The sequence below is a fragment of the Psittacula echo genome (assembly GCF_963264785.1).
Source record: "Psittacula echo genome assembly, chromosome: 4".
Classification (NCBI taxonomy): domain Eukaryota; kingdom Metazoa; phylum Chordata; class Aves; order Psittaciformes; family Psittacidae; genus Psittacula; species Psittacula echo.
The window spans coordinates 70,529,517-70,551,797 of NC_137738.1; the positions used below are offsets into that span (position 1 = coordinate 70,529,517).

Here is a 22,281-nt window from a genome sequence, read left to right on the forward strand (position 1 = left end):
TGAGGCTGTATGCCATGTAAAGTCACGTCTCTCAGTAAAAGGGTTTTTTAAGATAGTATAAATACTCTCCTGTGTGTCCCTGCTAATGCAGTCTGGAACCTCTCTCCCTGTCCTTGAAGGTTTGTATGCTCCATCACACTGACTGCCATGTAGGGGAGCCCACGGAGCACAGTCACCTCCCAGGCACTTGGTAGGAGTAGTATACTTAAGACATTCATCTACGTGGTATTTCCCATAAAAGAGAACTGCTCTCTATTTGCCATGCAAATATAACTGCCTTTTGGTGGAGCAAGTGGTGTTAAGTGTGCTGCCCTAAGTGATCAAAGTTCTCCCCTTTTGCAGTTGCTATTGTGTACTTAGACCTACAGAGCTGCAGGTGCTCTGTATATTGGAACAAACTCAGTCAGATCAGGCCAGAGGCTTATTCCGTGTGTGTTGTACTGCACTCTCCCTTCTGTAACTTTAGCCAAGCCCAACTGCCAGCTGTCACCTCCTGTTCCTCACCTATCCCTGTGTCACTGACCTGACAAGAGGGAAGAGGATTTGCTGCCCAACTGATGGAACAGGACCTGCCATATTCCCTTCAGCAACTGTACAAGCAGTTGGACGTGGCACACAGAGCCATCACATCACTGAACATAGGTGAGGCATTACATGTGAGGTAGTGCAGGTGACTTGACAATATCTCCACCACCAAAGCCTTCACTTGTCAGAGCAGCATGGGGGTGGCACACTGTTCCAGCTGCACAGTTGGCAGAAGTCAGAGAGGAGTGTCCTCTCCCACTGCAACAGAATTTAAGTGTTTGTTTTTGCTGTGCTTAATGTACCCCACTTTCAAGTAAAATCCAGCTGGTTAATTAATGTCTGAAGGAGTCTAACCAGGATATGAACTAGGTCATGTTTTTGATTCCACTTTGAAGGTGGGTAAGTTGCCTAAATTACACCAGTTAATTTTTCCCTCAATGCAGAGTTGCAGTTTCTGTAAGGGTTGAACTAAATGAGGCCTCAGAAAATGAGGGAGGAGGTTGAAATTACACAGTTGGCACTCCTAGATTAAATCAAAGCCTAACATTCATTACAGGAAGTCCTTTCAAGCATCACTTGCTATGCACAAAGAGGTTTACAGAGAAAGTGTATAGATAAAAATCTCATCTGACAATGAGTAGACTCATTTGTACTTAAGCCAGAGATACAAGAACACACATGAACCTTCCCCTGTACAACTGGGGCTTGACAAAACACACAGAAGAGAAAATCCGTCTGCCAGCTACAGCAGGTATAAGAAACATTTGAAAAGTCTAAGAAAATCTAGAACTTAAGCACCAGTCTTTCATTCTGGCTTTTTAAACCAAACAGCAAGTGCTACTTCTAATCACTTCAAGGTAAGTAAGTGATGCCTGAAGCATGGTTATTCCTGGTGTAGTTGGGTCATCTCATATGTATCACCCAGAAGAGAAACTTTTCCTGTTGTTAATCAAACTGCAACTGCCAACTAGTTTAAGAGAAAATGCTGGCAGTGATTGCTCTTTTTAATAGATTTTTATGAAGCTTTTGGGCATTTCTGCCCTCAAAGGGCAAGACAGTTTATCAAATACACAAAGAACCAATTTCCTTCTATTATATACATTATATACAATTGAGTATTCAGTTCCTTCATTCTGCTTTCCTTGTAAACGGGCTTTCCAGTGTTCACCGTGAGTGAAGAATGCCTTCAGGAAAATACCCATCCGGCTCCTCAGCTGTGATGTAGCCTCAGTGTCAGCCGCTGGAAACTCCCCATGTAAAACAGAATTAACTTCTGCTTTCAGTCTATCCCACTTCAACCATTCCATGAGTAGCTTAAGGCTAATTTAAAAAAAATGCAGGTTTTTCTAAAGTCCATTTTTTCCCTCTTGCCTGCCTGTCCATTTCTATGGACAACGTCACACAGTAGCAAGCCTCTCTTTTGAGCTCTTTGTCTCTGATGACTGGATTTTTGTGGTGTCTTGTCGAGGTAATCCATAGAGGTAAATAGAAACACACACCAGGAGAGCACCCAGGGAGAAGGTAACAGCTGGAAGGAGACAAAACAGTTTAAATAAACACCTCTGTATAAGAAAAAACCTTCAGAAGATTAAGCTGTATAAATTATGATATCTGAATGACAGTATTAAAGTTACTCAACTAAACAGGACAATAAGTTGTTAATAATTCACAGAACCTAGATCATCCTCTGTCACTGAGGACTCTTGAGCATTTCTTCAATCCCCACACCCTTTCAATTAGTCTCACAGCAGCAAGAACGTGGTGGTGGTCAGAAAAGCAAGTGTGAAACATTTCCTGCCCTTCCAGATGCCATCCAGAAGGCTTACATTACAATAAATCATACAGACACAGTGCATGTGATAAAGCATGTGATAACACACTGTTTGTCTTTCCACATCTAGACATGGTTGAGAAACACTATTAATGACACTTTTTCAGAAAGATCACCAGTTCAGGCTTGAGATGTGTCAACCATCAAGAAACAATTCTGCCCAAGTGAGTTTTTAAAACTAGTTGTGTTTTTCCATCACTTGCTTTAAGGTGCTGTTTTTCAGCCAAGCACTCACTGATGATTTTCTCCTTCGACAAGCTTCCCTTCAGCTTCATGTAACGCCACATCAGAAAGCCACCATCGTTACACTATACACCATCTTTGGATTATTGCAGGAAAGCAAAACACACCCAAACCTAAAGAGCAAAGGCCTGAGCAGGAGCTACTAGGTATAGTATCAGACACAGACTTGAACAGAGAGAAAATCATTTGTGGTTGCAGAGCAGCCCAAAGCAATTTGCTCTTTATTCTCAAAAATATTCACCACGTACCAGTCACGCCCCCAGCTCCTGTTTGACTTGCTCTCATGTGGTGGTGTCCACAGCAAATGGGGAAGGCAGAAGTTAATGCAGTAGCAGGTATAACTTAACAGGGATGTGTAAAGCCCTTGCAGAAACAGCCAAGGAACTAATTTGGCACTGGCTGTACTAAAACCAGTAACTTATGATAACTTATCAACAGCAGTCTTGGGTAAACAGCTGTATCACATACTAAACTGCATCAGAAAGTGATTCATGAATAAAGCCAACATGACTTCGCTAAGGGCAAATCCTGCCTGACAAATCTGGTGGCCTTCTACAGTGGGGCTAGGCATTGGTGGATAATGGAAAAGCAGCTGACATCATCTACCTGGATTTGTGCAAAGCATTTGACACTGTCCTGCATGACACCCTGGTCTCTAAACTGGAAAAGCATAGATTTGATGGGTGTACCACTCCGTGGGTAAGGAATTGGCTGGATGGTCACACTCAAAATGCTGTGGTGAGTGGCTCAATGTACAACATAAGGATGTGGACCTGTTGGTGTGAGTCCAGAGGACCACGAAGGTGATCAGAGGGCTGAAGCACATCTCCTATAGAGACAGACTGAGAGACTGGGGCTTGTTCAGCCTGGAGAAGAGAAGGCTCCAGGGAGACCTTATAGCAGCTTCCAGTGCTTAAAGGGGCCTACAAGAAGTCTGGACAGGAACTTTTCACAAGGACATGTATCAAAAGGAGCGTGACCAGCAGGTCGAAGGAGGTGATCCTGCCCCTCTACTCTGCTCTCATGAGACCTCACTTAGAGTATTGTGTGCAGTTCTGGTGTCCTCAACATAAAAAGGACATGGAACTGTTGGAACAAGTCCAGAGGAGGGCCACGAGGATGATCAGGGGACTGGAGCACCTCCCGTATGGAGACAGGCTGAGAAAGTTGGGGCTGTTCAGCCTGGAGAAGAGAAGGCTGCGTGGAGACCTCATAGCAGCCTTCCAGTATCTGAAGGGGGCCTACAAGGATGCTGGAGAGGGACTCTTCACTACGGACTGTAGTGACAGGACAAGGGGTAATGGGTTAAAACTTAAACAGGGGAAGTTTAGACTGGATCTAAGGAAGAAATTCTTTACTGTGAGGGTGGTGAGGCACTGGAATGGGTTGCCCAGGGAAGTTGTGAATGCTCCATCCCTGGAGGTGTTCAAGGCCAGGTTGGACAGAGCCTTGGGTGGCATGGTTTAGTGTGGGGTGTCCCTGCCCATGGCATGGGGGTTGGAACTAGATGATCTTAAGGTCCAGCCCTAACTATTCTATGATTCTATGTAGTGACAGGACAAGGGGGAATGGCTTTAAACTGAAAGAGGGTAGATTGAGATTAGATACAAGGAATAAATTCTTCACTATGAGGGTGGTGAGGCACTGGCACAGGTTGCCCAGCTAAGCTGTGGCTGCCCCATCCCTGGCAGTGTTCAAGGCCAAGTTGGATGGGGCTTTGGGCAACCTGGTCTTCTGGAAGGTGTCCCTGCCCATGCCAGGGAGGTTGGAACTGAATGATCTTTAAGGTCCCTTCCAAACCAAACCATTCTATGATAAACCTGTATGAACTCATAAGCTGTTTAAAACACAAAGAACATTTCCTTTTGAGGTTGTAGGATGCCTCTAAAAGAGCAAACCATGAATGCCTCTGAATGCACAGGATCATCAGGCACCTTATGCAATACACCAGTGCACAGGAGTCCTGGAGAAAAGTTAAAACCAGAAATATGCAAAGGAGATGCAAAAGACTGCTTTGGTATCAATGCATACAGCTGGCTAGCAAGCAGCCTGCTGGCCAGGAAGGAAACACACACCTACAGTCAAATCAAAGGCAAAAAGGCACTTACTTATCTGAAGGCCGAAGAGGGCGACTGATGCCACAGTTGAAAGAACAATGGCTGCTGCTGCAGAAAAGCCTTTCATAATGTTATCTGTGTACTTAACAACAACAGAGGTGTAGAGGCCACCTACACTGGCAAGAACTGGAAAGCAGATAAACAGGTTTCTATTAGTAAAGGTGCAGTAGGTTACTCTCCAAATGATGCATTTTACTCCAGTGGTATACTCCTTGTTTAGGCTATGTCAACCTAACTGATGATTTAATGCAACATTCAACAAAATGGGATGTCTGCATAGCATCTAGTAGCTCAGATACAACTAATTTAAAGATGATCAACTCACTACTGTTATTTAGACTGCTGCTTCTGCACAATTTTAAATTGGACAAGTGAATAATTTCCAAGAAAATGATACTTTTAAATAAAATCCTTCAAAGCACATTAAAAAAACAGTGCATCAGATTGGATTTGTAGCTTTGTGCAATCAGTTATATCATAGTTTAAAAAAGCAAACCAATGTAACAAGATCCTAAAACCACAAGATACTTACAGATGACAAACCAGACGTAGTATGTATAGCCATAGAAAAACCCTTTCTCAAGGACTTGGGCTCCATCTGACATGTACACACCAAATAAAGTCACCACAATCCCAGATAAGTACATCTGAATATTCCTCACCCACAAGGAAGTATCTGAACTCTTCAAGACTTTCTCAAAATAGACTCCTAAAAAGAAAAATAAAAAGGGTTTCAGTGAGATGAAGTGTCATCCCTCAAACACTATGAACCATGAACCATTGGTTCTACCGCAAGCATCTTGTCCTACACACTGTTCCAAATGTCAAGGACCCACCACCACATCCTGCCAACGTATGTCTTCCACAACAGGATTTTAATGGGTATGGAATGTCAAAAATAGATGGTATTTCTCTTTACAGTTGTTGTAACAACTCATCGACAATTGAAACTACTCCTTATTTCTGTTTGATTTGCCAGGTTTCTGTCCAGCAGTTTCTTCTGTACAGTTCTACACCAAGAAAAAAACCCAAACCTTTCACCCTAGTACCTGATATTTTATTGCCCGGGCAGTATTTATGGATTTCAGTATGACGGAGAACAATTTTTTCCCCCTCCACTGGGATACTTAGCAGTAAAAAACTGAAAACAGGGGTGGGACTGTATTAGCTCAGTACTGAGACCGAGAATTCCTCAGAAGCCTTGAGCTTGAAAAGTACTTGGCAGAGCACCCACATTCTGAAACCACAGCTTCAGGGGATTACAAGAGCAAATCAAAACTGACACTTCCTGCTAACTGAAACTACAGGTTGGTTTTGAGGAAATGGAATTCGTTTTAATCTAAAGCTCTTGTTCACAGTGCCACACTGCTCAGCATTACTCTTATGCTCTGCCTCAATGAAATTCCTCAAATACCTTTTCATTACTCTACTTGGGAGGTGTATGTCAGGCTAAAAGGCTGACATTTGACAAGGCCATCACTACCTGCCTTTTTAACCACTGCTCCCGCACCAGGACTCTGCTTATCTCTGGAATTTCCTCAGGATTTCAAAACACAGACAGCAGTTCACAGGACTCAGATCGTCTCGGCCACTTCCACGACTTTCTGGTGTGAGCCTTCCTGACTAATTATTGCTGATTAATGTTGCCCAAGAGCCTTCATAATCATATCAGAAAAGTATATAGAACTGACAAAGATGGCAGAGAGTTAGAAGCCCTAAGCACACCCTCCAAAATCCCTGAGGTAGCTTCAAGGAAGGTCTCTTGCTACATTTTTATTCATGAAAAATGCAATTTATAATTTAATACAGTATGGGGAATAAATTAGAGAACAGATTTATATTTCAGGGGTACAAATAATAAAAAACCCACCAAGGAAACATGATATTATCCCATATGAATACAGATTTCTGAAGTCTAACATAAACAAAACCCCAGCATTGTTAACGACTGCAGTGCTTTAAAGAACCCAGAAGAATCTATCTCGAGATTTCTGCCTGCTGAGAAGGCCCACAAAGCATACACTGATGTAATCAGGTACCAGAGATTTGGCTTGAGTATCAACCATACTTGTAAATTTTATAAACTAAGGCAAGGGTAAGCAAAGCAATGGAACTATGCTTTCAGATGTCTGAGAATGCGTGAAAATCACCCCACTAGGCAAGATGAAGGAAGGAATGGGTGCTGTTTAGGAGAAACTACTCTTCACTACTGTTTCAAGTTACAAGGGATCTGCCATTATATATTTGTCGAATGCTTTTATAAGCATTGTTGGTCTGCGGATGCTTGGAAATTATCACAGGATCGGTGGTTTGAAGAAAAAACTTTTCTGTCTCTGAGGGACAAAAACCACGTAACTTTGTTGACTTTGCTGGAATAATATAACACACTTAACATGGTCAGTCCAGAAACTGAAAGTTCCATGCCAAAGTAGCTTCTTCATGTGGGTGTGGGAAGGAAGTAGAGGAAAGGAGTTTGAATAGTATTTATGTTTTCAACATGTAAAGCCTCAAGGGCACAAGGAGCTCCACAGAAGAAACGCTCTGTCCTCCCAGCTGCCTCAAAGCTACAGCTGTTGGGGAGGAAACACCCAGGCTGCGATCCTTCTGTGGGAGAATAAAGCCGTATGTGTCTAAATCCTCTAAGAGAAGCCAGAAAAGAACTGCTCTGAGGGGAAACACGGGTGTAGAACACAACCAAACCAGATCTCCTTCATGCGGTCTATCTAGGCTTCTTGCTACTGATCTTCCTCTCTGCCCTTCTCATGCTCCCTCTGCATCTCAGTTAGATTTACTACCTACAGGACCATGGCAAAATGTATTTTGGGGCTGAGCTAAGTGCGAGAATAGAGCGAGAAGCCCCACCATTTCCCTTATAAAAGAATGCAACTATTTTGTGTGATCACCATAAGGCAGTTATTCAGTGTAAAGCCCAATTTATAAAATTGATGTACATTAATTAATTGCACCAAGTCACTACGGATGTTCCCTACAGTATTATTCTAACCATTTGAAAGATGCTTTCACATGCAAACCAGCCTTCTAAGTTGCATCACATAAAACCAATAGTACATGCTCCTAGTCATTTGCTTGATGTGAGTGATCATGTCATGAATCTGCCGTAATTACTGCAAGTAGAAGGTAGTTATGAGTAGAGAGTGTAAAGTAATTTTTTCTTTTAATCAACAAAGACTGCTAATTAATGCAGAAAGTTAAGGTTTAAACATCATGAGTGCAGTCCTTTTAATGTGACCTGCATACAGAAATAATACTATACCTGCAAATCCTGAACACAATACAGCAACAGCAATGGCTCCAAACCCTAGCCATGGATTCTGCTCCACCTGCATGCAACATCAACCGTTATTTTAAAAAGGACACAACACTTCAGTAATTTACAGTAATCAATTCCAGAGCTCCTTTGTTAAGTACAGCAAAATGATTAGCATTTCATTACAGTGTAAAATGTACTTGCTTAGCTAGAGCTGTCCTTTGGATTAGGCTGGGGTAGCTGTGTGGTGTTTCATTGCCCATGTGTACCCTTAGCAACCCCTGCCATGCTCAGAGCACTGTCTCCTTGGAGGTGGGTGCTCTTCCCAGCTGCTGGACCTGCCCTTCCCACTAATGCCGCTGACCTGTTGCTTATGTCTCAGCTGCTGAAAACACTTGTTTCTTCCTCGAACAGGATTAGGTCAGTGCCTCTGAAGGGTGTGTTTAAATGACATACCCACACCCACAAGGCATTGGAGTTTCCCTCCTGATTTTGCCAAGTGCTTTGATTCAAGTTCTCTGCTCCAACAACTACAATTGATACCAAGGCCAACTGCTGGAAACATTACTCAGATACCCCTATGATGGTGCATTAGGCTGCTTATGATGACTGTAGTAATTTATACTAATTGTAGCAATCAGTTGCCTTTCCAACCAGCAAGACTGGAGCAATACCATAAGCCTGCCTCAACTGGCATACAATAAATGTGAAAGAGAACGAGCAGACTGGTGGTTATGTTGTAGATGAAGTGGCTGGAAATAAGAAACAGACACTGCTCTGTGGGATATAATAAACCTCACTGTAATACCAGCTGCTGTGAAGTGAAATACAAAGTATAATGCAGTATATTCTTCATCATGAAGTGGCAAAATGTAAACTCTTACCTGTACTTTCGTAGCCTGAGCAGGCTTCCACTGAACAAGGGTAACACCACCGCACAGCATGAAGACAGAGAACCACTGCAACTTACTAAGGGTACGGTTTAGCATTAAGACTGTACATAAAGCTGTACAAGGGATCTTCAACTGGTATGTCACCTAAGGAAGGTGGGAATATAGTTTAGAGGATGTGGTTTTATAAACTCCTCCAAACCAAGAAAACAAAATAGAGAATTCAACTACAGAATGACAAATACAATTTCATAGTGACTTCCTACTGATCCCTTGGGTTTGGTATCATTGCTGATTACAATAAAATGAATTTGATGTGACTCCAGCAGTGAGTCTTTGCTGAGCAAACCAGAGCTCTAAAACAGACAGCTCTAAAACAGAGTGTATGCTCTGAGTATAACAAAGCATCATTTGGCTTTTAACATTGAGGCTAAAGAGAGTACCATGTGCTAGGCAGACAAATACCTAGCATGCATACCTCATGAAACAGGAAAGAGAAACATATTTACAGATCAGTTACTGACAAAAACATGCATTACCTGGTAGACTGCTGCATCCAAGTTGCTAAGAGCCACAAACGCCATATTGTTTTGGAGACCATACACCAAAGATGGAACACTTAATTTTAGCAGTTCTGTAGGACTTCCAAATACATTTTCTTTTAAAGATGTTATTAACCTTGCCAGACTTCCAGTTTCTCTGCAAAATAAAGTATAACAGAGGGTTCTCTTAAACTGGTATTTGGAAACAGAAATCAAATCAATGAGTCCTATGGGAAGGCTGAAAATTTGTTCTCAACAATCAGTTGTACCCTCTGCTTATTAAAGATATATTAACCGAGAAAAACAGTGAGGTTATCAACAAGTAGAAACCCCTGAAGGTGAGGAAGGCATTCTGGAATGAGGAGGTTAGATGCATTAATGTGTAATAAAGTAAACAACAACCATGAACACTGTAAACAGTGGAATACGTCACTAAGCATACAGGCAGTGGGACAGAAGGCTGTTGTTTCCCCTCCACCCCTTTTTGGGGGGATATTAATATTTGTATGTGATGTCAAATGCCTGTGCTTTTCCAGATCCCCTTTAAACCGGGCTTCACAGTACAGACAAAAAAGATTATACCCTTGCACACTACTGAGCTGGAAACACCTCTCATTCCTCAGCCAGCCTTGTTTTCGTCTTCACACTTCTTGTGCTGCAGGAGATGCTGGACCAGCACCAGCCCATATCTGAAGAGGTCTGGCAGAGTGTGTGGCAGCTCCTTGTCACCTTGCACCTTCACACATCTCCCACATGCAATTACAGCATGTGAAAGAGCAGGCAGTGGGGAAGAACATGCTGCTATTTGCTTCTGTCCCCTTTTGCAGCTTGCTCCTCAGCTTATTAAAGCTGAACTTTGCACTTAGTTCTCCCTTATCACTGGTACATCAATCTGACATTCTTGCTTACTTGTCACTGCCACTAAAGTCCTCCAGTTCCCTTCCCAGCTCTCCCCAAGTCCCATGTTCCCCCTCTGCATTCCTCTCTTGCTTGGTCACTGACTAATACCAACATCCTGTCCTTTCCCACAGGCCTCTCAACGTGCAACCTGCACTGCCTTTGAATTCAGCACTCCTTTTGCTTTCATTACACATGCATATGAACAAATGGCTCATCCTCCTCAGCATTCCAGAAGCCCAATTCCCCACATTTCAACCGTATCCCAGCTTCTTTCTTCTTCACAGATGTACGTCATCTACCTGCCCCAAACTCTTGTAAGCAATTACCAAAATTATCCATCTCTCTATGCCCCGGGCTCCTTCACTAACCACCTTGTTCCTGCACATTTACTGTTCCCCTAACTCTGTGCTCCGGGTTCTTAAACTTTTCCTCTCCAAAGATTTATGTACTCTACCCTCTCATAACCCTTTCATCCAAGTTTCTCTCCTAGAGATGTGCAAGAAAAGCAAGAGTTCCTGATGATACCAAAGTGCAGCTGGACTGAAGTGCTTCTATCTGAAATGTCTAACTGCAAATAACATGTAATTATCAGAGATACAGGTCTACTCTGTGAGACTAAGAAGTCAAAAAATACCACACAGCAATGGCTTCTTCTATTTGCTGATACTAAGGGAGACTGTTAAACAGCAAAATAATATTTAAACTATACCTGCTTCTGTTCAGACCATGCTCAGTAAATTAGCTGATTTAAAGTCAAGTCACAGCAGTAACAGTAGAGTCTGTCTACTTTGACTTCCAGCGTGGAATTTCAGCAATGAAGAATAACAGGTGTCCAGTAAGCACTGTTTTCATTTTAGGTTTTGAGAGCAATAAGACGAACTAGTTAATCTTTGCAGTGGGTTTGCTTTCTGAAGCATGCCCTTATCAAGAGTCTATAACTGTAAGTTGAACTCAGTACAAAGATCACGTGGAGACAGATATAAATCTACACAAAAAAGAATTTAAAACAAGCCTCTGTGAACAGCTGAAAATGCAAAATAAGGTGCCCAAAGATTACATTGCAAAAATCAAATAAGAAAATAAAAAATCTGGCTTGAATTGAGTGTTTATCATGGTGATCTAGATTCAACTTAGAAAACATACTCTGTTTTCTTCATAGGTCTGAATGGGCAAGAGATACTAATAACAATCAGTTCTGCAACAGAAACATTCATTCATTAGAAAAGCTGAAGTTAAAACTAGAGTTTGCAAATCTCTTACTTTTCTTCATCCATTGCTAATTATGTACCATTTAAGAATGTAGACAATGTAATTACCAGATGGTGAATTGGACTTCAAATAAATATGAGAAGTTGAGAGTACAGTTGAGTAAACAATTAACACAGTTTAAACTATCATAAACACCTCTTTTAAAAGACAATCTTTTGGCATTCATCCATTCAATGTGCCTTCCAGAACAAACCTTAAAAGTAAACATGGCGGAGTAAGAATGTAAGAAAACAAATTCTGCAGGCGGAACAAGATGAGAGTCATACCCCAGTATCCTGTATGTTGCAGTTATCAGTGCTGGTTGGTTCAAAAAGGAAAAGGTACCCACCCACATGTATCCCTCTATACATAAAAAACAGATCATATGCTATCTTATAACTGGTTATTAAGCTACAAAGGCACCTTGTCTGGGGTGAGACAAATGGGTTAGGACTTTGAAACTGGAGGAAGTTGTAAAGGAGTCACCAAAAGAAACTATGCTGGAATTTACGCTGTTCAGCATATTTCTAAGTGAGCTAAAATAGGAGATTACTAGGAAATTGGCAAATTTTGCTGATTATACTCAATTATATGTGATATGCAAAAAGAAATTTTCAATAGTTCTTTCACTACACCTAGCAGAATTCACCAGATCTTTTGCCATCTGAGAAACAGCTCAGTTACCTGGGTGGCAAAGGAAGGCACCCGGATTCACCAGCAACCGAGACATCCTGCCATTAAGAGGTGAGCATGCCCTGATGAATAGTGTCTGCTTGTGCCCATCTCTCTCCCCACTATGAAGAAAAACACCCGACTGGCTGACTAGATCAGAATAGATGTTATAACCTTCAAACAACTCAGTGAATCAGATCCATCCCATTTTAATTGGTAAATAAAGCTCAATTGTCAATAAATGAGAAAGAATCATAGGAAATAACAATCCCATAATACAGCAACCATCTCTAAACCAGTTACAGGCATTTGGAAAAAAGATGTGAGTAGCCTTACGAGAGCACCAGATCAAGGCTCAGCTGTGTTCACAGAAATAAGCAGAATGTTATGAATCCTTAGGAAAGGGACTGAGACCAAGACAGAAAGCACCTTCACCCCTCTGGCTAATGCCATGGCATGTTCACATCCTGAATGTTTCATGCAGCTCTGGATCCTGTTACGAAAAGAAGGTGACAATACTGGAAATGCTGTGTAGATGGGTACTAGGATGATCAGGGAAAAGTTAGAGTAGAACTCTCAGCTTAGAAAATGAAAGAGTTCTGAAAACACAATGTATCTGTAGAGATAAGAAAATAAAAATGAAGGGAGAAGAATTATTCTTGATGTCTGTCCACCCAAGAATACAGAATCCAGTGACACTGCCGGATAAGGTGTTCATTAATAAGTACTTTTTCACATACCATGTAGTTACATTGCAGAAGTCACTTCACAGATACAGTAGGGACTAACAGATCAAAAAGAAACAGGACAATCTCACAGAAGACAGGATTGTTAGGTGCTACAGCCACAGTGTGCACATAGCATCCAGGCTGGGAAATCCACAAGCTTCTGCCAACAGCTAAGGAAAGCACTTGCCCTATTGCCTATACTTCTGTTCTAAGCATCCTCTGGTGGTTACTGTCAAAGGGAGGACAATGGGCCAAATGGATCTTTGGGTGTGCAGGGCTGTTCTAAAAACATAATAGACTTCCGAATTAAAAGTAACCACACTATTGAGAAACGTGGGCTGCTACAATCTCCTGAAAGCTGGCTGGATCAGGATCCACACTGGCGACAACACCGTGAGAACCACAGTGCAATCACTCATTGGCAGAGACCCTCTTGCCAACATTTTGTGCTGGCAGAGGGAGAAGCCCAGGGTGCATAAAAAGGAAAACAGAAATCTGCCACTGGTCACACTTGCCTTTTCTAACACATTACATTTAATGAAAGGTTAAACAAAAGGCAGCTTGCCACAGCTACCTTATCAAATCCAAATATTGTCTCATTTCTAAGGCAAGTTAAAATGCTGTTTTGATGTTAAGTAGACATGTTCTGATAAAAATCTGAAGTACACCATGTGACTCTATGATTCTCTAGCACAAAACAACCAGCCTTCTGATGTACCAAAAGCCACAAAGAGATAAGCAGGAACCCTAAAAGAACAAATTCTACTACAACAGCAAGAACCGGGCTTTGGAAAAGTACAGAATATAAAGATTCTTCCAAGGAAGAATGTAGCACAGGAAAGCAGAGAGGAAAAAGAGCAAGCTGATGGCCTCCCTACTTCAGATGCTCACACATGGACTGAAGTTCTAGTTCTTAGCAACAGCCTGGGATTACAGAAATTCTAAATATTTTCTGACCACTGTTTTTCAGCATTGATTCCCCAGCTTAAGAGAGACAGCAAAATGCCTGTCTGCAACACTGAGAAATTTATGAGCAGGAACATTACAGTTCTGTATAACTCAGCAGACGACGGCTCACAGTTCAGCTTTCACCTACACCAATGAAGACCCAAAACATCACGGATAATCCATGCTGACATTTTGAACCTATTCCAAAGCATACAAAAATAGAAAATATGCAGAAAGGACACACCTGAATACTGTGCTGTTTACAAAGCAGTTTCAGTTGAGGACAACTCACAAACTCTAACCCGCTCTAAAACGACTCTTCCACAGCGTAACTATCCAGCCACATTCTCTAATATATTTGTACTTCAGTATCTGAGAATCTGAGGTTAGAAGCAAGGATTTGTTTTTAAAATACTGATTGGCATTCCCACACTTACTTAGCCAAGATGCCCACGCTCAAGAACAACTTGATAACTTCGGTGATGCACACAGCCGTTGTTGAAAAGTACAGTTCTGTCCCCACTGTCCTTGTGTACCGCAGCGCGACTGTGTATGTTGCAGCAACCAGGGTCATCACCGTGAGGCAGTACAACTTGAACAGTAAGCTGACATTTTCTGAAAGAAAACAAAGATGACCACTCAGCATGCTCTTCATTTTAACTTAAGAACTGAAACAGGGTGTCCTCCAGCTGGAGGACTGTATCAAACACTACTGTGGCAGCATACAATAATTAGTGTTGTGAAATGCTTCCTATAAACAGTTTAAGTCAAATTTTAAAGTCCCTTCTCAAAGCAGCTTGCATAGGAACGCTAGCTGTTTGAAAATAAGATGTCCTCTTGCCCTCACAATCATCCTCCATTCTAGAAAACTAATCATAGACTAGTATTTATGTAATAGTAACCAAAAAAATCTTCCTTTCCTTTCCTGCTCTTTAGCTGACAGTAAAAGCTTGCTCTGACTCTCTCCACGTAGCATATCGAAGTCTGACACAAACAGCGTTGGCAGACTATTAAAAGCAAAGAGAAGAAAAGTATCGGCAGACAAGGGGTTCAATCTAGTAAACCTTAATAAGCAAAGCAGCATTTCTTTCAGCCTTATTTTCTACCTGAGTTCGCAGAAGAGAGTTCTGCTCAGAACAGTGGTGGAACTTGACACAAAAGGCTTTCCTGAAAAATTACTGGCAGTAGAAAACACTGAGGTTATTAGAATTACTAGAGGCTATTAGAATCACAGAATGGTTAGGTTTGGAAAAGACCTTAAGATTATCGAGTTCCAACCCTCCTGCCACGAGGGGTTATTATTTACTTATTGAAGTAAATTAAACCATACAACGAGTATGTATCACCTGTGTTATCCCCAGTATCTTCCCCACTGCTACACTGGAGCAACAGTAGCAATCCTTGTAACTGTTTTGCCCCAGATCAACTGCTATCCTGAATAATCTGGGAGTCAGCCTGTCCCACGCCAGCTGGTGAAAGGCAGTTTTCCACACAGCTGCCCTCCTCTGCGGCTTGAGAGTTCCATTGGGTGAATGTGACCAGTTCACAGAATGGCTCAGACTGCATCCCTACCATTAACAGAGAACAGAGACAACTCCAAACAGGACTGCTCTGCACAAAGGCATGAGCTTTGTGACATGAGACATTAGCAAATGGGTAGTGTCTACAAAACCATCTTGCAAGCTGGTAAATTGTTCTTTATTACATACAACATCTGATGGCTGGATGTGGGTCACTCAGCAGCATCTTTCAGGCTATTATCTGAATATCCCAAAGAACATGTGTTCTAATTGGCATAAGTTTATATTCCTGTGCTGATTAGGGAATGAGCTAACAGTTAAGCTCCAGGCATGTTTGCAATAACTTTGTTCATTTAAGATGGGAATGAATTGCTGAATCCAGCACAACTGATGTTTTGGTTCACTTTTCTTTCCAGTCAGTGATGTCTCCTATTGCATAACATTTCTGCAAGGTACAGTTAATACCTCCTGCTGCTGCCATCGTTTAAATTAGCTACTTCCTTACCGATAAAAATCTCGCCCACGTCAGTAACCACTTTTAAAAGGTAGAGCCAATTAGTTTTTGGACTAACAATGCTTAGGAGAGACTTACAAGCTGTAATCCGTTTGGATCGTGGGGAGAGGCGGTGGGAACCCAAGGCCACAACAGCCAGGAAATAAAGTTAACCCAGTCCAGCCTTACAAGAACAGATTTCCTAATGATGTTTGAGTGCTGACAGAAATTATAACAACAACATGTTTTTACACGTTAAGATTTTAAGTCTACGCACTACAAAATTAAAACTAAATTTAATCTTTGCCTATGTTAACTACTCTTTGAAAATAAATAAATAAATAAACACATGTCCCAGTTTGGCAGCGGTTTGTAAACTAAATGCAGGAGGATACAATGAAGCTATGATTGTAAGAATGAAGCTATTGACCTGTAAGATCATCAAGTCCAACCATTACCCCAGCATTGCCAAAGACCACCAGTAAACCATGTCACTAAGGGCCTCATATACACCGTTTTGAACACTGAGGAATGGTGATTCCACCACTGCCCTGGGCAGCCTGTGTTAGTGCCTGGTCACCCTTTCAGAGTTCTAGCGTTATGTGAAAAGCTGATTGTGGTTGGTTTCTCCAGCCTAGCTCACCTTGTCTGCATCAGTACCAATGCAGCATTTGGGGCTGAAGGAAAGCTTAGTTGGGGTACCCATATCTTCTTGCTGATAAGTCTGAACTTAAACCAGCTTAGAAATTAAAAGGAGCTAAAGTTGAAAGATGTTGTTTTCTTTCTCAGAGTTTCTTTCACTGGCTTCAGTAAATCCCACTCGAATGAAATGGACAGAGGAGGTGGCTGATTCCTTATCACAGTAACAAGAGACAGAACAAGAGTTAACAGCCTCAAGCTGCTCTACGGGAGGTTTAGACTGGAAAAACATCTTCATAAAGTGAGTGGTCAGACATTGGCACAGGCTGCCCAGGGCAGTGGTGGAATCACCATTCCTCAGAGTGTTCGAAACCGTGTAGATGAGGCGTTTAGTGACATGGTTTAGTGGCGGTCGTGGCAGTGCTGGGGTAATGGTTGGACTTGATGATCTTACAGGTCTCTTCCAACCAAGTTGATTCTGTGATTCTATGAAACGATTTCCAGCAAAAGGGACCAGACAGGCCAAAAGCCTCAGGACACACATGTGGGCCTCCGACAGAGCTCACACAACCGCTATTGTAAACAGAAGCCCACGGCACGGGGGGCACACACAGCGTGAGACCGGCCGGGGCGGTGGCATCTCATACCCGGCCCTACATACGCTGCGAGAAACCCTCTTGCTCCCGGCCTCTGTCCTCCTGGGGTTCCCCTCTCCTCTGAGTCTGCTGCCGAGATCCGCGGCGCCCTTTGCAAGGCCCTGCATGGAGGGGCTAGCAGAGGGACATGCGGCCACTTCCTGCAGCATTTAAGCCCACACCCTGCCTGCTCCACGGCTGCGAGAGAGCCGGGACTCTGCCCACACTCCAGCGGACCTGAGGGGGCCAGCGGTGGCTTTAGTGACCTGCAGGGAGGGTGCTGAGGAGCGGCGGGGTCTGCCTCCACACCACCACCAGCGCCCCGGGCTAAGCGCCGAAAGATACGCGCTTTCACCATGTTCAAACACCCCCAGAGCAGGTACCGGCCCACAGAGGCACCGTCGCCCTTAGGGCCACCTTCAGCCGCTGCCGGCTCCGGCGCGGCGGCGCCACTGGCGGCCCAGCGAGTCTCGGTCGCCCTCTGCCCCGCCGGACGGCGGCTCACACACGCCGCAGCGAGAGAGGCGGCGGCTCCGCCACGCAGCCCCGCCGGCAGCCGGCGGACAGCGAGAGGGCGGGAAGGGAGGCGTAGGGGGAGACGGGCGCTCTCCCTCTCCCCCCAGTTCCCGCGGTGGTGGCGCCCGGCGCCGCAACCCCCGGCGGGGAGGATGGTTCCACTCCCCCTGAGCCGGGGGGAGCCGTTGGCTCGCGGGTCCCGCTTCATCTTGGGTGGGGGCGGGATTGCCCCCTCTATGTCCGCACCTCCCTCCGAGAGCCACTGTTCCCCCTGACTGACCAGCGCCTCCGCCCTCACCTTTCGGCGGCGACATCGTGCCCGCGGAAGGCGCCAAACTGGCCCGGCCAGAGCCGTCCGCCGTACCCCGCCGCTCCTCCCATTACACCATAGAGTACAGCGCCGCCGCCGCCTAGAGCGCCCCGCCTCCCTCTCTTCACCATCGAGTCGGCGGCCCGTCCGCGTGGATAGTCTTCCCCCTACCCCAAGCCTTGCCAGAGAGGTGGCGGGTTGTGGGTGGGGCGCCCCCTGGCGGAGGGTGACTGTCTGCCCCGTCGGCAGGGGCGGGTTACCCTCCGCTTTTACCGAATTTAGGCCTTTCGCGAGAAACAAAGCCGGGAGGCTGCTCGGAAGGTATCCCGAAGGTAATCTCGGAGCAGCGGGGCCTCCCCGGGGTGATTGCCGAGCCCCGGGAGGAGCGAAGTTGTGGAGGCATCCCCAAAGGGTGAGGTGAGGGGCGCACAGGGCAGCAGCTTTGCTGCCGCAGCACGAACCTCGCTTCAGAGGGTGAGGAGACCCGAAGGGCTTGGAAACGGCGCCGCGTTCAGTGTGTGCAGCGACACGGGCTTTCATACACCACCGGGTGGTTTTAGTGACTGCATGGATGCGTGCGGACTGCACAGTAAAGCTTAAGGAACCCGAGGGATACGCTGCAGTCCGTATCTCCTGGTGGCTGTGTGATGTGTCAGTCTTGTACTCCCCGAACGGCAGCACCCGAAAACAATGAAAAACCCAAACCCAGCTGTGAAGGGTGGTAGTGCTGATGGGGAAGCAGCAGGAACTTGTGCCAGAAACAAAGGAGGAGATGGGACTGTCCCTTTCAGTGCCACCTGCGTGAAGTTCAGTTCAGTTCAGCCTGTTCAGGAGATAGCACCTCCCCTGTTTCTTAACCACTGCGGAGCTCAAGCAGGAGCTAATTTGACGCTGTTCTCCAAAACAAGCCGTATGTTGAGTTGTAGTCTTCTCTGTTTTCCATTGGCATCTGGATTTTAGGTGTCTGCATTTAACTTCTGTGTACAATGAGTAGTCTGTGTAGTCCTTTTGTACTCCATTGTACTCATTTTGTACTCCATGATCAGAACCTAAGTACTTAAGAGTAGGGTTAATAACATTGTACAGTAGCAAAGAGGAGTCCACCCTTTACTAATATTTTTGTAAGAGCAAGTAAGGATAGGACAGGGCAGGAATGGCTTTAAACTGAGAGAAGGTAGATTTAGATTAGATATTAGGAAGAAATTCTTCCCTGTGAGGGTGCTGAGGCGCTGGCACAGGTTGCCCAGAGAAGCTGTGGCTGCCCCATCCCTGGCAGTGTTCAAGGCCAGGTTGGATGGGGCCTTGAGCAACCTGATCTGGTGTGAGGTGTCCCTGCCTATGGCAGGGGGTTGGAACTGAATGAGCTTTAAGGTCCCTTCCAACCTAAACCATTCTGTGACTCTATAAAGGATAAAACCTGGTAACTGCAAGTGTGTCACTTTGTTTCCAAACCCCAGGCCATGAGTCTGTGAACTGTGTGTACGGTCTTGTCATCACGAGTACACTTGATACAGGGGGCTTGATATAAGAAACGCCAGTGCCTGGAAAATATAGAGTTAAAGTACTTTTTGCTTAACTTAAGTTGTAGAAAGAAAACTATGGTATAAGTCTGTGGAATTTAGGGACTCCACTAAACAGGAGTTAATTGTTTCACACTAGCCTTCTAAAGTATAACATTTCACACCATCCTTCTACTTATCAGTTAGTTCAAAGACAGAGCCTGCTAGCTTGAGATACTCCTTGCCTGCCCATCCTGCAATAAATTTTGCAGGAAGGTCACCCTGTTCTAAACCTTTGCTAGTTAACAGAAGATTTACAGATATGGCTGGTTTCAGCTAATTGTGTAACCACTGGGGCGTCCAACTGTGCCAAAGGTGAAAATTTTAAGAAGAGGAAGACTCGTTTACTTCATCTTGAAGACCCCTACTCACAAGAGGAAGACTCATTTACTTCGTCCTGAGACCCTCGCCCATGACCACGGGGAGGCACTGCGCATGTGCAAAGGACCTTTTAGCTCATTATAATACGAAGCGGGGATAGATCATGAATATGCATAGGCGTGTAACTTTGGAGAATAAATGTAGCGGGAAAACGACACTGAGGGGTGCATACTTTGGAGGAGTGATCCCGATGCACCTCAGCGCTGAATAAAAGCATACCTACTTTACAACTTTAATGAGTTGTGGAGTCTCTCCGTGTATCACACTCACCTGCGCACCAGCAGAACCAGATTAAATAAAAGCCAAACTCAAGTTCCAGTGGGCATCAGCTGAACTTTGTCTCCACTTTCACATGACTAAAACATTTTGAAAAGTAACCTCTCCCTTTTCTCTGAACTATTTTATTGGCAGTAAACACCCGTGAGTTCACACACACATTTCTCATAGCCGGGAGTAAGTTCATAGCTAACCAACATGTTTCTGCCATGCCAAAACCAAGATGTAGATTACAGTTGTATTCCCCAGTATTTTAAAATACTGCAGTACCTTCTCCAGTGGAAAAGAATAAGCAGAATAAAAGGGATTTTTACTCCTCAGTTTTCTTTACAATAAATGTATTCATGGATTCTTGAGATACCAGTTTGTTGGTTCAAAATAAGAACTTTAACGTGAAAGGTTCAAAATAGATAATGATAAAAAATACAGACACCACAACAAAAGGTATTTAATAAAGCAGCAATAGGGTATTTTTTCTTGATGAAAAAGAAGCTGCAGCTGCTAATAGCATTAATATTTTTAATAATAAAACTGAAAATTGGTGCCAGTTCATAATTTAAAAACATGTAAGAGCAGCACATCTGTCTGCTAATGCTCAGTTTATTTTCACATAAGAGAAAACCACATAGTGGAAAACCATTTAGCTAAGTTCTTTCTGTGCTTTTCTCCTTGGAGACAGATAAATAAAAGGAGAATGTTGTCATGCACAATGCCACGGGAGAATCACCCAGCAGCTTGAATCTTCAAGCTTCGTTGTACAGGCTTGTGCAACAATGGAAACCACACTACACCACGCTGCACCTGACTGAAAAAGACATTTGGAAACCTTAGTGCATTGTGTGCCATCACAGATGCACACCTGGACATTTTGCAGATAACAGCTTCTGGAGCTCTTTGTTGTTGTGAAAAGTATCTCTGTTTTAAAGTATCCCCTACTTGCATTTGAGAAGATGCTGAAGCTCACATGATTCACAAGCAGAAATACTAGCTGCAGTTGCATTGATAAGACTTGGCACATGTTTCCCTGCCACAATGAAATAAAGCTGAAAACCTTTTCCTGTTGTGCTTTAGTTTTTCAAACACAAGTGAAACAGAGCTTTTGAAAAGGTGCCCTGGAGATAAGGTCCTGTGGTTTAACGTGCTCACCAGCACACTGTTTAGTTGATGACTACAGAAATTGCTAGAGACCTAAAAGGCTGCCAGAGCCATGGGAGGTAAATTTTCTCCTCCCCACCTCCCTGCCTTGGCCTACACTTATGATGCCTATTACCTTGCAGAAACACTTGGGTTAATGAATGGAGAGGCCCAAGGACTGAGAGTGATTTACTTTTGCTGGTTTTACTTTCTTGACAGTTCTGCTGTAAGGGTGGAGCTGTGACATTCAGGTGACCCTCATCATGTCAGTTTTATTTCATAGAATCACAGGATGGTTTATGTTGGAAGGGATATTAAAGCTCATACAGTTCCAACCCCCTGCCATGGGCAGGGACACCTTCCATTAGACCAGGCTGCTCAAAGCCCCATCCAACCTGGCCTTGAACACTGCGAGGGATGGGGCAGCCACAGCTTCTCTGGGCAACCTGTGCCAATGCCTCACTGCCCTCATAGTGAAGAATTTCTTCCTAATATCTAATCTAAATCTACCCTCTGTCAGTTTAAAGCCATTCCCCCTTGTCCTGTCACTACATGTCCTTGTGAACAGTCCCTCTCCAGATTTCTTGTAGGCCCCTTTAAGCACTGGAAGCTGCTATAAGGTCTCCCTGGAGCATTCTCTTCTCCAAGCTGAACAAGCCCAAGTCTCTCAGTCTGTCTCCAAAGGAGAGTTGCTCCAGCCCCCTGAGCATCTTTGTGGCCTCCTCTGGACTTGCTCTAGCAGGTCCACATCCCTCCTATGTTGGAGGATCCAGAGCTGGATGCAGTACTGCAGGTGGGGTTGCACGAGAGCAGCAGGGCAGGACTACCTCCCTTGACCTGCTGGTCACACTCCTGTTGATGCAGCTCAGGACACAGTTGGCTCTGTGGGCTGCAAGTGCACACTGC

The 22,281-nt window shown here is 44.1% G+C and overlaps 1 protein-coding gene across 1 annotated transcript; it reads right to left on the bottom strand.

Moving 5' to 3' along the window:
* Positions 1-1,922: 1,922 nt before the first annotated feature.
* Positions 1,923-18,088, bottom strand: SLC35A1 (solute carrier family 35 member A1; the record flags this gene model as incomplete). Its single annotated transcript, XM_080616630.1, has 8 exons — positions 18,014-18,088; positions 14,350-14,527; positions 9,414-9,573; positions 8,869-9,021; positions 7,991-8,057; positions 5,249-5,425; positions 4,708-4,842; positions 1,923-2,053 (listed from the first exon to the last, which is right to left on the bottom strand). Exons 1-8 carry the CDS (start codon positions 18,027-18,029, stop codon positions 1,923-1,925), a joined length of 1,017 nt encoding a protein of 338 aa, XP_080472756.1. The 5' UTR covers positions 18,030-18,088.
* Between the last annotated feature and the right edge of the window lie 4,193 nt (positions 18,089-22,281).